The sequence below is a fragment of the Hypanus sabinus genome, chromosome X1, assembly GCF_030144855.1.
Source record: "Hypanus sabinus isolate sHypSab1 chromosome X1, sHypSab1.hap1, whole genome shotgun sequence".
Classification (NCBI taxonomy): Eukaryota; Metazoa; Chordata; class Chondrichthyes; order Myliobatiformes; family Dasyatidae; genus Hypanus; species Hypanus sabinus.
The window spans coordinates 27,632,063-27,648,356 of record NC_082738.1 but is presented as its reverse complement, the minus strand read 5'-3'; the positions used below and the strand labels follow the sequence as shown (position 1 = coordinate 27,648,356).

Here is a 16,294-nt window from a genome sequence, read left to right as displayed (position 1 = left end):
ACAAAAAACTAGAGAACTGAAGATGCGGGAATCTGGAGCAACACAAAAAGTGCTGGAGGAACTCAGCAGGCCAGGCAGCAACTGTGGAGGTAAATGGACAGTCAATATTTTTAATCAGGGATGAAGGTTGGGTTTTGGTTCAACAATGAAGGGAAATGCCCCAGGCTCTTGTGATGTAGATAGAGATATTGAAGGCTTGCTGTTAATACTCAAAGTGGGATGGTTGAGCTCAGGAAGATGGAGGTTGTTACAGAGGGTGTTGGAGGAGTGGGAAGAGACTGGGAAAGAGGTGAAAGATAGAAGCTAAGATAGGATGAAATTAGTTCCATAGGGAAAGAATGGGCTAAAATAATATTGGAACTATGTTGCTTGTGCATTTTCAGGAAGAGGTAGAGCTGTGGTTAGACTACTGTGAGGATGGAGGGAGTGACCCCCCCCCCCCAGTGAGATGTGGTCACTCTGATGATCTCTCATTCCCAGTTCTGCAGCACTTACCTAGAATGTTATCGTGCCTCAGTAAGACTGTGTTGTAGATCTCTGTCTCCCTAAACCAGGACTGTTCATCTCTTGAAGAGAAGATCTTAACGGCTACATTTTCCCCCTGCCACATGCCTCTCCACACTTCACCGTAGCGTCCTTTCCCTAAGCAAAGGCAAACGAAGATTAGGAAACAGGAGCTGGGATTTTCCAGTGGCTTTGCAGTGGGAAGGGAGGCAGCGAAGGTTGGACATTCATTTCTCGCTGTGGAACCAAACTGTACACCAAACGCCCAGTTTGAATTGAAGCCGAGTCAACTGATTTTTAACAGAGGTAATATTTGACCTGAGTTGGGGAAAATAGACAAGTGCGCCATGGTAGTGTCGTGGTTAATACAACGCAGGGCGCTCCATAGTTCGGAGTTCAGTTCTGGTTGGTGCTGTTCTGTACGTCCTCCCCTTGGAACGTGTGGGTTTTCTCTGGGTACTATATACTGTACGTAAAATATATAATTATCTTACAGCTAAGCTGGGAAGAGGGTGTATTTAATATTTCAGTAGTATAGTAAATATATTGTTTGACTAAGCACTCTTTGTTGTTTACTTAAGTCATTACAGGTTATGTGTAAAAGTACATGAATGGCACACATCACCATGTCATATGTGCGTGCTTCACTAAAGTAAAAACGAAGTAGACACATTCATCCCTGGGCTTGCGTTTTTCTTTCAATTAGTTTTGAAGTTACAAAACATAACATTGATGAAGGGTCTCAGCCCAAAACACAGTTTATTCCTTTCCACAGATGCTGCCTGACCCACTGAGTTCTTCCAGCACTTTGTATGCATTACTCTTTGATCCACAGGCTAAGTTACTGCGACTCAGTCGGAATGGCTATTGCCACTGACTCAGAAGGTTTCTGGTTCAAGTCCCATTCTGTAGACTGGAACACTGCCATGCTGAGGAAATGGGCTGCTTATAGCAAGACCATCATTTCTACTGAAATAGACAGGCTTAAATAAGGCCTCCGTCACACACACCTGAAGACGATGTTACTATAAATGGCAGAGAATGATCCTTAACTCTCTTTTATTTACCTGACTTGGCTGAAGGCAGTCATGTTGCTTGTATGGGGAATCACTGTCGTCGTTTTGGTCCTGAGAACTGTTTCTCTCGAGCTTTTATGTCTCTTTTCAAATACACTTTGTAGATTGCATGTGACACTGTGCTGTTTAAGTTGAGCCTCGTTGCTGAGCAAATGAGTCTTGATTGCTCAGGAATGGCATGTTTACTCCAGCTGGGTGAATCCGCTCACCCCCTCCAGCCCATTAGCTGACCGTGTTGTCCACTGACATTTAATTCCTTCCAATTCCCATTAATTGGAAGCTCAGCACTCTGGTCAGTACATATACTCGCTGCAGAGGTGCAGGGTAACTGGCAGTACTTGGGAGTTGGTAGTCATGTGTGACTCGGCTGTCTGCTGTGCCTAGCCACCCATGACTGAGATGGTAGACACAGCACAAACAGCACCTATGAATATGCCAATTTCAGTAGAATCTCAGACGGTGACGAGGAGGCGTACAGGAGTGGGGTAGATCAGTTTGTTGAGTGGTGTTGAAACAACAACCTTGCACTTAACATGAGTAAGACCAAAGAATTGATTGTGGACTTCAGGAATGGGAAGTTGAAGAAACACACACCAGTCATCATCGAGGGATCAGAAATGGAAAGGGTGAGCAGTTTCAAGTTCCTGGGTGTCAACATCTCTGAGGATCTAACCTGGGCCCAACATATTGATGCAATTATGAAGAATGCACAACAGCAGCTACATTTCATTAGGAGTTCGAGGAGAATTAGTAAGTCATCAGAGACTCAAGTGAATTTCTACTGATGTACTGTGGAGATCATTCTAACTGGTTGCACAACTGTCTTGTATGGAGAGTCACTGCACAGGATCGGAAAAGGCTGCAGAAAGTTGTAAACTCAGCCAGTTCCATCATGGGCACTAGCCTCCCCCGCACTGAGAACACCTTCAAAAAGTAATGCCTCAGAAAGGCGGCATTCATCACTAAGAACCCCATCACCCAGGACAGGCCCTCTTCTCATTGGTACCATCAGGGAGGAGGTACAGGAACCTGAAGAGATACACTCAACATTTTAGAAACAGCTTCTTCCCCTCTGCCATCTGATTCTGAATGGGCACTGAACCCATGAACATCACCTCACTATTTTTGCTCTCTTTCTACACTACTTATTTAATTTTTATATATATTTCTCATTTCTTAAGATTTATATTATACCACGTACATTGCACCGTGCTGCTAGTGTTAACCAACACACTTCACGACATACAGTTTGTCAGTGATTATAAACCTGATTCCGATTCTGACCAAGAACATTGTGTTTTGTTTGTGATGACAATGGGAAAAATTGGGAACTGTTTCTTGCCTCACTACAAGTCAATTGGGCATAAAATGCTTTGAAGTATCCTGAGGTAATAAAAGACACCATGTAAATGCAGTACTGTTTTAACAGAAGGAATCCATACAGCTTTGCATAGCTTAACCCAGAACAATCTAAGACATATCTCACCAACCAGCTCCCTCCACATCTTACTGCGTTTCAGACCCTTCATTAAAATGCTTTCCCCCTCAAGGCACAATGCTAAGGTTAACAAAGCATGAAAATGAATTCTAAGAGGTAAAGAGGGTGCTTGAATTAGTTTGTACTAACCTACACATTCTATCAGTGTGATTTGCCTGGCCACTGTTCTCTGAACAAGGAAAGGGAGACCAGAGCCACTACCAGAGGTGCAGGAATGATCAAACAGTTCCTAAGGTGAGAAACAAAAAAGAGACATTTTAATTAAGGATTAGAGCGATTCTGTGCAAGAACTCACAAGACATGAACAGCAGTTGAAGGCATCATTGTTTAACAAAATTGTACGTGACATCACAGAAAGAGGCCGATAAACCCTCTTGCTCCATGTGAGATTCTCTTATATTCCTCATATAGTTGGAAGAATTTGGGAACATAATATCCAATCCTCTTTCTCAGGAATTATATAAGGCACTGGAGAGGGAACACTTGGAGTACTGTGAACAGTTTTGGTCACTCTGTTAGAGAAAGGTCTTATTAAACAAGAAAAAAGTGCAGAAAAGGTTTGCCAGGATGTTACCTGGACTTGGGGGCCTCAATTACAGGAGGGGTTGCATAGACTAGGTAGGTATTTATTCTCTGAGACGTGGGAGATTGAGCGGTGACCTGGTAGAGGTGCTGTATACAGAATCATGAGGAGCATAGACAGGATGAAATCACGTAGTCTTTTCACCAGGGACGAGTAAAGATGAATAATCTCTTTCAAGCTTCCAACTGAGTACAGGTATCGATTATAACCGATGTTCCGATGACCAACTGCCATCTTCTTCAAGGAAAGAGGGCATAGGTTTAAGATCAAAGGGTGAGATTTAAAAGAGATCTCAGGGGCATCTTTTTCACACAAAGAATGGTGCATACTTGGAATGAGCTCCATAGTGATTGAGGTAGGAATATTGGCAGCATTTAAAAGCCATCTAGATTAGTACGTGGATAGGAGAAGTTTAGAGGGCTATGGGCCAAATGCAGGCAAGTGGGACTATCTTACTGGGCAACGCAGTCGGCAAGGACATCTAGGGCCGAAGGGCCAGTTTCCATTCTGTATGGCTCTATGACTCTACGACTGGAATTCAGAGATGGGTGCTCGGTGACATATGGTGGTAAGGGAGATATTGGTGGTAGGTGAAGGAAGAGCCAGGCTTAGTAGTGACTCACGTCACAGCTGGTGACCACTGTCACTCACCGACATTAGCATTCGCATGACATCATAGTGAAGATGCCTCCCCCACCATGAATCACATGGATTAGGAGAAAGAGGAGTGGAAATAATATAGTGGTCAGGAATTTCCAGTCTGTTATACCGAACAGTCCAGGTGGCAAGAGGGTCTGCTGGTTGGATGAGAATTGAATTTGCCCCGATGTACATTTCTTTGTGTTAGAAAGATATGACTGTAATTACAGAGGATGACAGTAAACCTCATTGTGCCAATAACCCTTTAGAACCACCCATTCCTTTTCCATTTGTACCCTGCAACAGCTGATAGAGCTATTGTGTTCCCTGCTGCAATGAACATCCATAGAGATGTTTCACTCTTAACCTGCCCTGCATTAAGCCAGGGTTTGTGTTTCCCAGCTCCTGGACATTTTGTTACTCACAGACCAAGGGAAAGGACGCTCCCAGTTTGCTCTTTCAGAAACATTTTACCTGCTCTTCCTCAGAGAGCAACTTCACAGTTGGTCAACTCTTGTTTCCCTTCTATGCTATGTTTACAGGCAAGGAGAGACTGAAAACTTACGCCAATTGTGTTGTCTCCAAGCTCAGCTATTTTCAGCATTTCTGTCTGGTTCAGTTCTTCGTCCTTGTTCAAAAATGGCATCATTCTGTTTTTACAGAGTTTCTGGTGGAACAGCAGCAGCAGGACTACCAGAACACTCAGCACCAGAACTGGGACTACCACTGTGACCAGGGAAGAGAAGTTTTCCTTTGTTTCTGAGAAAAGAGAAATCACAGGAGACAATGAGCAGTAAGTATCAACCTCATAGTGTCACATGTTCATGCAGCCCAGAAACAAATCCTTGGCCCAACTGGTCCATGCAGACCAGGATTACCATCTAAGGTGGTCCCAATATCCTGCGTTTGGCCCATATCCCTCTAAATCTTTCCTATCCATGTATCAGTCCAAGTATCTTTTAAATGTTGTTAATGTATCCACCTCAACTGCTTCCTCTGGCAGCTGGTTCTATATACCTGTGGTGAACTACATATACCTGTCTGGACACACCCCTCTGCTGACTGCTCCTGTGGCTCCTCCCACAGACCCCTGTATAAAGGCGATTGGAGGCACTGCTCCTCCCTCAGTCTCCAGGATGTCGTGGTCACGTCTGCAGCTAATAAAAGCCTATCTTTTGCCTCCCGTCTCCGAGAGTTATTGATGGTGCATCAACACCCACCACATTCTGGGTAAAAAAGTTGCCTCTCATGTTCCTATAAAAGATCTGCCCTCTCAACTTTAACCTTTGCCATCTTGTTCTTGATTCCCCAAATCTGGGAAAAAGACTATGCATATTCACCCTATCTATGCCCTCATGGTTCATCCACCTCTATAGGATCTCCTCTCATTCTCCTGTGCTCTAACAAATAAATTCTAACCTCTCAATCTCTCTCCACAACTCAGTCTGTTGAGTCCTGGCAACATCCTCATAAATATCCTCTGCACTCTTTCCAGCATAATGACATCTTTCCTATAGCAGGGTGACTAAAACTGAACACAACGCTTCAAATGCAGCCTCAACAATGTCTTATATAACTGCAACATAACATCTCAGCTTCTATACTTAATGCCCTGACTGATGAAGGACAGCATGCCAAAAGCCTTCTTTATCATCCCGTCTACCCGTGACACCAATTTTCAGGGATCTATATGCTTATTCTTGTAGGCTCCTCTCTTCTACAACATTGCGACCTCTACACCAGGGCCTCTGCTGTTTGTGATGTATATAAGTGACCTGGATGAGAATATAAATGGATGGGTGAGTAATTTTGCAGATAATATGAAGATTAGTGGAGTTGTGGATAGCGTAGAAGACTGGCAAAGAATACAGCACAATACAGATCAATTGCAGATAAGAGCGGAGAAATGGCAGATGGAGTTTAACCTGGACAAATGTGAGGTGTTGCACCTCGGTAGGGCAAATGTAAAGAGACAGTACACTGTTAAGAGCCAGACCCTTATCAGTGTTGATGACAGAGGAATCTTGGGGTCCACGTTTATAGCTTCTTGAAAGTGGCAACACAGCACGGGTTGATGGGGTGGTTAAGGAGGTGAATGGCGTACGTGCCTTTATTAGTCCAGGAATTGAGTTCAAAAGCTGCAGCTTTTTGAACACCAGTTAGGCTGCATCTGGAGTATTGGATACAGTCCTGGTCACCCCATTACAGGAAAGGTGTCGAGGCTTTGGAGGGGGTGTAGGAAAGATTTAGCATGATGCTGCCTGGATTAGAGGGCATGTGCTATCATGAGAGGTTGGACAAACATGAGTTATTTTCTCTGAAATGGTGGAGGCTGAAGGGAGATCTAATAGAGGTTTATAAGATTATAAGAGGGATAGATGGAGTAGACAGACAGTGTCTTTTTGCCGGGGTTGAAATGTCTAATACCAGAGGTCATGCACTTAAGGTGAGAGGGAGTAATTTCAAAGCAGATGTGAAGGGCAATTTTATTTAAACACAGAGCCTGAAATGCACTGCCTAGGGTGGTGGTAGAGGCAGAAACATCAGGGTCTTTTAATGATATTTAGATAGGAACATAAATGTGAGAGAAATGGAAGGATATGGACATTGTGTAGGAAGAAGGGATTAGTTTAGTTGGCCATTTGATTACTAATTTAAGTGATTCAGAACAATCTTCTGGGCCAAAGGGCCTGTTCCTGTGCTGTGTTCTATGTTGACATTACCCAAGGCCCTACTGTTCACTGTACAAGTCCTACCCTGGTCAGTCTTCCCAAGATGCACCACCTCATATTTTGCTAAATTAAACTCCATTTGCCATTTCTCAGCCCACTTACCCAGCTGATCAAGATCCTTCTGTAATCCATGGTAACCAACTTCACTATCTATTCACCATAACTGGGTGGTAAACATACATTCTAACATGGGTACAGGAGGAGGCCACTCAGCTTCTCCAACCTATTCCAACATTCAGTGACTGATCTGCATGTTCCCTTCATCTACATGTACAAACAGTTGGCTTTGTCTCCATTTCCTGCCTATTCCCCAGAACTTTTCCCTATTTCACATCATCAAGAGCCTGGCTCTATTCCACTTCATTCCCTGAATTAAAAACTGATCATTCTTGGATATAACATTTCCAATGATCAACCATCCTCAACAAACTGTGGAGGGAGGGTATTCCATACTGGACCCCAGTATTCCATAGTCCACCTCTTAGTTTTATGTGTCTTTTCTCTGAGTGTTCTCACTTGATGAAACAACTTTCATCAGAGACCAGAGATCTCTCTCCACTTGAGGTACCCCACTTGACCACCCCACCGAATTTCCTGCCCTCTCAGAAATTTAAGATACCTTGTTCCCAATAGAATACAGTCACAAAGGAAGACACCAAGTTCTCTTACCACTTTGTTTAAGTCATATTTAACTTCTGCAGTGTTTACTATGAGTGGAAAAGTTGATTTATTGACTTTAGGGGTGCAATATAATTTCTAGAAAAAAATCCCATTCAAAGGAAATGAGTACTAATTGGAAATGATTACATGGAGTTGGAAAAGTTGAATATCAAAATATTCCAGTGAAAGGTTTTAAACTAAATTGGTTTCCCTCAGGTGGAGAACTAACACTGGACAGTAAAACACACACAAAATGCTGGAGGAGCTCAGTAGGCCATCAACACCTATGGAGAGGAATAAACAGTCAAAATTTCGGGGCAAGAGCCTTCCTCAGGACTGAAAGGGAAGGGGGAAAATCCAGAGTAAGATGGCGGAGGGGAGGGGAAGGAGTAAAAGCTGACAGGTGAAAAGTGAAACCAGGCGAGGGGTAGGTATGTGGGTGGGCGGGGAGGGGAAATAAAGTGAGAAGCTGGGAGATGATAGGTGGAAAAGGTAAGGCACTGAAGAAGGAATCTGACAGGAGAGGAGAGTGAATCATGGGAGAAAGGGAAGGAGAGGCACCAGAGGGAGGTGATAGGCAGGTGAGGAGAAGAGAAGGGGTAATAGGGGAGCCAGAATGAGGAATGGAGAAGGGGGGGGGGGGAAGTTAGAAAAATCAATATTCATGCTATCAGGCTGGAGGCTACCCAGATGGAAATTGAGGTGTTGCTCCTCCAACCTGAGAGTGGCCTCATCGTGGCAGCAAAGGAGGGCATGGACTGCCAGTGTCAGAATGGGAATGGGAAGTAAAGTTAAAATGGGTGGCTACCAGGAAATTTCACCTTTCCTGGTGGATGGAGCATAGGTGCTCGACAGTGAATGTGGGAGACACGTAGAGTATGTTGGAATATATACAGACATGGTCCCATGTTCTGTACAGGTGATTTCAAGAGTTATTTGGATTTAAAACCCTGTGCGTGACATGTGCTTCCTGTGCACATATCTTACATTCTTTTGTTGTTATTTAATCCATGATTTTCTGATAAGATGCCAATGCCAAGGTTTCCAATGTTACGATGTTAACAGTCAGAATGTGCAGGCTTTGACCACAAGGTGGCTCCAAAGTGGCATTTGCAGCTTAACCTTTTCACTGTGAGGCTTCCTCTCTTGGGTCAGGTGGCTTGAACAGGCAAAGGTCAGAATGAAAAGGCACAACCTTGAGCTTATGGTTACCACCAGTGATAGATCTTCTCCGAGTCAAGAAACCAAGCCACCTTGCACCACTCTGCACCAGTCTCTCTATGCCCAGTCTCAAACGGTACATGTAATACCATTCACAACTTTAAGATTTAGAACCCAAGAAATAGGAGCAGGAGTAATCCATCCTGTTATTCATTATAATCAGGACTGATCTTCTTACCACCATTTCCATATCCCTGATATTGTTAATATCCAGAGATCTATCAATCTCTTTTTGACTGAGCATCTGTAAGATTCCAGGGTAGAGAATTACTAAGTTTTCCCACCCTGTGAGGGAAAGATTTTATCCCCTCATCTCAATGTTAAATAGACCACCCCTGATTCTGAGAAGGTATCCTCAGCCAGTGGAAACACCCTGGATCTATCCTTTCAAGTCCTTTGACTATTTTTCAAATTTTGATGAGATCCTCTCTTATTCTTCTAAACTCTGGAGAATACAGTCCGAGTTGACTCAATCTCTCCTCACGTGAGGAACCCACCATCCCTGGACCACTCTGGAGAACACTCGCTGCACTCTCAGTGGCAATTAGAGGTGAAGAGATCAGAACTGCCCACGGTGTGGTCTCACCAAGACCCTATACAATTGGAATAGGATTTTCCTTATTTCTGTACTCAAACCTTCTTATAACAAAGGCTAATATATCACTTGTCCTCTTAATCACTTGCTACACCTGCATATTGACTTTCATTTACTTGCATATGAGCACATCCAAGTCCATTTGAACATCATCACCACTGATCTCTTATCATTTACCAAATCCTCTGCTTATCCATATCCCTGTTCCCTCAACTTATCCATATGCTCCCAACCCCAACACCTCTGTGCATCCTCCCTCCCCACTCACACCCCCACCTAGTGTAGGAACAAAAGCAAACTCAGAAACAGGACAGTTGGGTGACCTTGGGCAAACAGCTGGTCCAGGCTGTGAACAGCTGATTCCTTGAGATACCCTCCTAGACCTACCATTATCCCCATTCTGCCTGATAATTAATTTCTGTGCTCTCACCTTGTCGACTTGTCTCCTATGGGACTGTATTGAAAGTTTCTGGAACTCCAAGTTCACTTCATCTATTGGTTTCCCCATCTACACCAGCAGATTTCTCTTCATACTGTAAATCTATGTTGCTTTTCTTCAAAGTATCTGTTATTATATCTTCCATTTTAATATTTTTCAGACATTAGGTGACCAGCTCAGATTCTTCTTTCCTTCTTTTCTTAAACAGTGTGATCACATTTTCTCTCATTCATTCCATGGGCATCATTCCTGGATCTATGGAATTTTGGAAGATGAGAACCAGATCATCTATCTCTATGGCCATGTCTTTCCAAACTTCAGGGTGTAGATTATTGTGTTGTTGGCTTTCAAGCTCATGAACTTGTCTAGTTTTATTTTGTTGATCAATACTTATTTCCTTTGCTCCTCATTCTCACACAACCCTTGATTCTCTAACGTACCTGTCAGATTCTCCGCTGTTGTCTTCAATGAAGGCAGATACAAAGTAATTGTTTAATTTCACAGCCAGTTATTCCCAATTATAAATTTTCCTGCCCCTTTCTACAAGGGGGCACTTTTGCCGTCATTAAACTTTCCCTTTTAATGTTCCTGTAATGTTCCTACAGTCCTTTTTTATGTTCCTCACCAGTTCACTCTCAAGTTTGACCTTCTCTTTGCTTACTGTTTTTTTGCTCCTTTGGTGCTGAACTCTCAGTTCTCTGTCTACTGCTATTTCTGACAACTTCATAAGCATCTTTCTGGGTTTTATTTCTTTCATTAATTTTTCTTGTCACCCACAACAAAATCATTTTCCAAATTTCTGAGCTTCAGAGGATTTTTTTTTGCTACTTATGCATTCTTTTAGTGAACACTAACCATTGCCTGCTCTTCATTAGGAATATAAGGAGATTTGGTTTGTCAACATAGACTCCTGGAAGATTCTCCAGATGTACATTGGAGAACATTCTGACTGGTTGCATCACCACCTGGTATGGAGAGGCCAATGCAGAGGGTTGTAAACTCAACAAACTCCATTAGGGACACGACTGTTCCCACCTTCAAGAGGCGATGCCCTAAGAAGGCAGCATTCATCATTAAGGACCGTCACCATCTAGGACATGCCCTCTTTTCATTACCACCATCAGAGAGGAGGTACAGGAACAGCTTCTTCCCCTCTGCCATTAGATTTCTGAGTGCTCTATGAACCCATGAATCTTATTTTTTTGCACTGTTTGTTATTTTTGTAATTTAAAGCAATTTTATGTCCTTGCACTGTACTGCTGCCACAAAGCAACACACTTCACCTCATATAAGTCAATGATGATAAATTTGATTCCAGTTCTGGTTCACCGTCATACCTTTCAATGTATTCTCTAAATCAACCACAACCAATTCCCTCATACCTTCATGGCTTCCTCTGTTTAGATTTAAGGGTTTAGTTTCATATGAAATTATATTTCTTTCAAACTGAGGTAACATTCTGTCACATTATGGTCATTCTTCCCCAAAGGTCCCTTAAATAACAAAATGATTAATTAACCCTTTCTCATTCCACAAGGTCTACACTAGTCCTTTCCCTAGTTGGTTCCTTAAGATATTGATCTAAGAAACCATCCTCTGTGAAATGTTCCTCCTCTCTATCACAGCTGACTTGACTTCTCCACTCTATTATGACTCTGTTACTCTTCTTAAGCACTTCTCTAAGTTCCAGGCCTATTCTGTGCCTGATATTACAACTACTATTTGGTGGCTCTCAATAATACCTACCAATATTTTCTGCCTTTTTCTCTTTTTTGATTCCACCCAATATGGCTGTACTTCCCCATCAGGCCTTGCTGAGCCAAGGTCCTTTCTAACCACAATACTGATCTACCTCCCTATTTATAGCACCACCCTGCCTCCTTTTACGTTCTGCCTTGTCCTTCTTAAGCATTGAACACCCATGACTATTTAATTCCCAGATCCTGTCAATGAGACCTGAACCTTTAATTAATCTTGTGCCATTAGCTCATCTACCCTGTGGAATGTTGGTGTCTTTTGCTATTCTAGCTTTTAAAATTATACCTCAAGTGGCCTATCAACCAATTATGACAATATAGTTTGGACAGGACACAAGGAAAATTCTGTGGAATTCAACATGAAGCTACATGATCTTCTACCTTCCACATGATAGAGATGATGAAGCCTTTGCTTAGTATTTAATCTGCAAGGCAGCCTCTTTAGCAGTGTAGTCCTATCTCAGCACACCTTTGGATAAGATTTGAACCTACAACCTTTCAACTCAGAGAGTGTTAGCGACTGAGCCAAGGTTGTCCCAAGATATACTTCCAAAATGCAATCACCTCCTGGGAATACACAGATTGATGATATTAGAAACAGGCAGCCTAACTCCGTTGTAACAATGAGGTATCAGCCTTATTGGCAAAACCAGATGTTTACATAGCAGCAGTGTCACTACAGCTTCTGAAGGAAATAATGACCCTGAAATTTCATGGGGGTTCTACTGGGAAGGATGCATCATGTCCTGCTGTGACACAAAGGTAATGTTGCGAGGCTGCTGGGGACTTCTTGTTCTTTTCCTTCATTTGGGACCCAGTATCTGGACAAGCCCAATCATTCTCTTCCCACCCCTCGACCACCATAACTCTGACACCCTAAAATAGTCAGGCTGGATTTCCACCATAAACTCAGGCAGCAAGTCAGTGCAGGAGGACACCAGCAGATTGCATCTCTCCAGATCTTCAAAGCTGCTCCAGCAGTAGTGACTGCCCTCTGCCTTGCTCCATGACAGTAGTCTGTGCCTGTTCAAGCCAAGGCACATGATAAAAACCATACAGCTTTGTCCCATTGATCCACAGAGGTAAATTTAACACAGAAACACATACAAAATGCTGGAGGAATTCTGCAGGCCAGGCAGCATCTATGGAAAAGAGTACAGTCAATGTTTTGGGCTGAGACCCTTCATCAGGCCTGGATGACGAAGGGTCTCAGCCTGAAACATCGACTGTACTCTTTTCCATAGATGCTGCCTGGCCTGCTGAGTTCTTCCAGCATTTTGTGGGTGTTGCTTGGGTTTCCAGTATCTGCAGATTTTCTCTTAAACGTAACTGAGAGACCCGTTTACCTTCCACTTTTTTCACGGTGAGGTTGCGGTTACAGAAGTGGCCTATGCAGCATTGCATGCTGACAAATGGTATTGAGTTGTCACAGGGTGCCTCTTGAAGGTCGTTTGTTAAACAGCCTTTCACCACCTCATCTGGGAATTCACTGATCACTGAGACATAACACTTGGAGCCAGTACAGTGGTCCTCGGTACAATATCCGTTCTGACACACACAGTCATACTTCTCCGATGTCCCTGAAAATGTGGTGGAAGCAATTAAACATGGCATTATTAAGGACTTCATACCAAGTCTTACAGTGTTACCCTGGTCTCACAGCACCCAGGTGCTGTGGCCGTCACTGGAAGGAACATGTCTATTATTACAGTTCCGGGAAGGCAGGGGTTGCGCTGGGACATTGACAGGATGCAGAACTGGACTGAGAAGTGGCGGATGGTCAACCTGGAGAAATGTGAAGTGATTCCTTTTGGAAGGTTGAGTTTGAAGGTGGAATACGGGGTTAATGCCAGGATTCTAAGCAGTGTGGAGGAACAGAGGGATCTTGGGGTTCACTTCCATGGATCCCTCAAAGCTGCCACACAAGTTGAAAAGGTAGTTAACCTTCACTAGTTGGGGGATTGAGTTCAAGAGCTGCAAGGTAATCTTGCAGCTCTGTAACATCCTGGTTAGACCACTCTTGGAGTATTGTATTCAAATGTGGTCATCTCATTATAGGCAAGCTGTCGAAACTTTATGGAAGGTTAGAGATTTACCAGGTTTCTGCCTGGATTGGAGAACAAGTCTTATGAGGAGAAGTTGAGCAAGCTAGGGCTTTTCTCTTTGGAGTGAAGGTGGGTGAAAGGTGACTGAATAGGATGTATAAGACGAAAAGAGGGCATAGATAGAATGGCCAGTCAGAGATTTTATTTTCTGACTGTCAAATGGCTAATACAAGGGAGCATAGGTGATTGTATAAAAGTTAAGCCGGGACGTCAGAGGTAACTTTTTTTACACAGTGAGTGGTGGGTGCGTTGAACGACTTGGCAGGTATGGTGGTTGAGGCAGATACATAAAGAACGTTTAAAGGACCCTTAAATAGGCACATAGATAAAAGAAACATGGAGGGCTATGGGGGAGGGAAGGGTTAGATTGAACTAGGAGTGGGTTAAAAAGTTGGCACAACACCATGGCTGAAGGGCCAGTGTTGGTACTGTTCTGTGTTTTTAACCCAGATCCGTTGATATCTACAAAAAATCTCTAACTTGACTCTACTCGATAAAGAAGCCTCCACAAGCCTTTTCAGGTAGGGATTTCTAAAGATTTACTAACTATGTCTAAAGAAGTTTCCCCTGATTCCTCTTTGGAACACTAGCCAAGAGAGACATCAGCCCCATACCTGTGTTATTAAACCCCATACGCTTCAATGAAATCACCTCTCAGTTTTCTGATTGATGACCAAGGATTAACTTCATTCGCCATATACATTTACATGTATTAGGAATTTGCCGTGGTGTGTTGGCGTGACATGCAACAAAAAACAACATTCGACAATTACTAAGAATAAAGAATTAACTAAAAATAAATTGAGAAGTATAGGGGAATGGAACAAAACGTGCGTGTATATAAATACACACATATATATAGCAGCATGTATTTACAATGTAAGCAGCATTATGAAAAGATTGCACCAACCAGCTCACTAAGTCCTCACAGACATTTTCAATCTGCCTCTTGAACTATGCACTGTTCCATCATGTTTCAAGGAATCTGTACATACAGGCCTGGTCTCTATACAAGAGGTCTGTCCAAGAGACTGATATTTTTATTTCTGCAGGCAGAAATTAAATAATAATCTACAAACACAACACTTTGATATACCTAGCTTAGACTTAGAGATCAAGTTTTCATTGCAGAGGAAACCTGTGCAGCACTGTGTTATCTTCTCTGGGACTTGTGATTGGTTGCATTTCTTATCACTGTGCTCATTCAGACAACCCTTCTGGTGGACCTGCTTCCCATCCTCAATGCTGAGAGTCAGATAGCAGAAGTGGCCAAAGCACCGCTGCCCTGTGCAGCCTTCTCCTTCGCACACACACTCAGTCATCTGCGTACCTGTGAGGAAACATTGCATCATTTATCAGGTTCATGGCCTTTCATTGGAAGGTGGAAAGCTGGAAATGCAACACTTTCTAAGTGGCAGGGAAGAGATGGGATGGAGAGAACAAGGGGAATGAGTGTATTCAGGAGCAGATCAAAGTAAGCATATGTCACCACATACCCCGAGATTCATTTTCTTTCAGGCATTCACAGTAGACCAAAGAAATACCATAAAACCATAAGATATAGGAGCAGAATTAGGCTATTTGGCCCATCGAGTCTGCTCCACCATTTCATCATGGCTGACCCAATTATGCTTTCAGCCCCAATCTCCTGCCTTCTCCTCATACCCCTTCATGCCCTGACCAGTCAGGAATCTATCAAACTCTGCCTGAAATACACATAAAGACTTGATCTCCACAGCTGCCTGTGGCAAAGAATTCCACAGATTCACCACTCTCTGGCTAAAGAAATTCCTCCTCAACTCCGTTCTAAAAGGATGCCGCTCTATTCTGAGGCTGTGTCCTCTAGTCTTAGACACTCCCACCAGATGAAACATCCTTCCCACATCCACTCTATCAAGGCCTTTCACTCTTCAAGAGGTTTCAATGAGGTCATCCCTCATTCTTCCGAATTCTAGCAAATACAGGCACAGAGCCATCAAGCGCTCTTCATTTGACAAGCTATTCAAACCTGGAATCATTTTTATGAACCTCCTTCAGTCTTAGCACATCCTTTCTAAGATAAAGGGCTCAAAACTGCTCACAGTACTCCAAGTGAGGCCTCACCAGTGCCTTATAAAGTCTCAACATTACATCCTTGCTTTTATATTCTAGCCCTCTTGAAATGAATGCTAACATTGCATTTGCCTTCCTCACCACAGACTCAACCTGCAAATTAACCTTTAGGGAATCTGGCACAAGGACTCCCAAGTCTCTTTGCAACTCAGATTTTTTGTATTTTCTCACCATTTAGAAAATAGTCAACCCTTTCATTTCTTCAACCAAGTGCATGACCATAGCCTTCCAAAACCTGTATTTCACCTGCCATTTCTTTGCCTGTTCTCCTAATCTGTCTAAGTCCTTCTCTCACCTCTCTATCTCCTCAAAACTATTTGCCCAGCCACCTATCTTCATATTGTCTGCAACAAAGCCATCAACTCCATCATCC

At 43.1% G+C, this 16,294-nt stretch overlaps 1 protein-coding gene across 2 annotated transcripts in view; it reads right to left on the bottom strand.

Moving 5' to 3' along the window:
* Nucleotides 1-16,294, bottom strand: part of LOC132384726 (activin receptor type-1-like) — a 119,026-nt gene that overhangs the window by 52,226 nt on the left and 50,506 nt on the right. For both annotated transcript variants that reach the window (XM_059956139.1, XM_059956138.1), the window contains exons 4-8: nt 14,906-15,139; nt 13,051-13,284; nt 4,866-5,059; nt 3,208-3,307; nt 496-642 (exon numbers count right to left, since the gene is read on the bottom strand). In XM_059956139.1, coding sequence (XP_059812122.1) covers nt 496-642; nt 3,208-3,307; nt 4,866-5,059; nt 13,051-13,284; nt 14,906-15,139 — 909 coding nt within the window. The remainder of the gene's footprint in view (nt 1-495; nt 643-3,207; nt 3,308-4,865; nt 5,060-13,050; nt 13,285-14,905; nt 15,140-16,294) is intronic.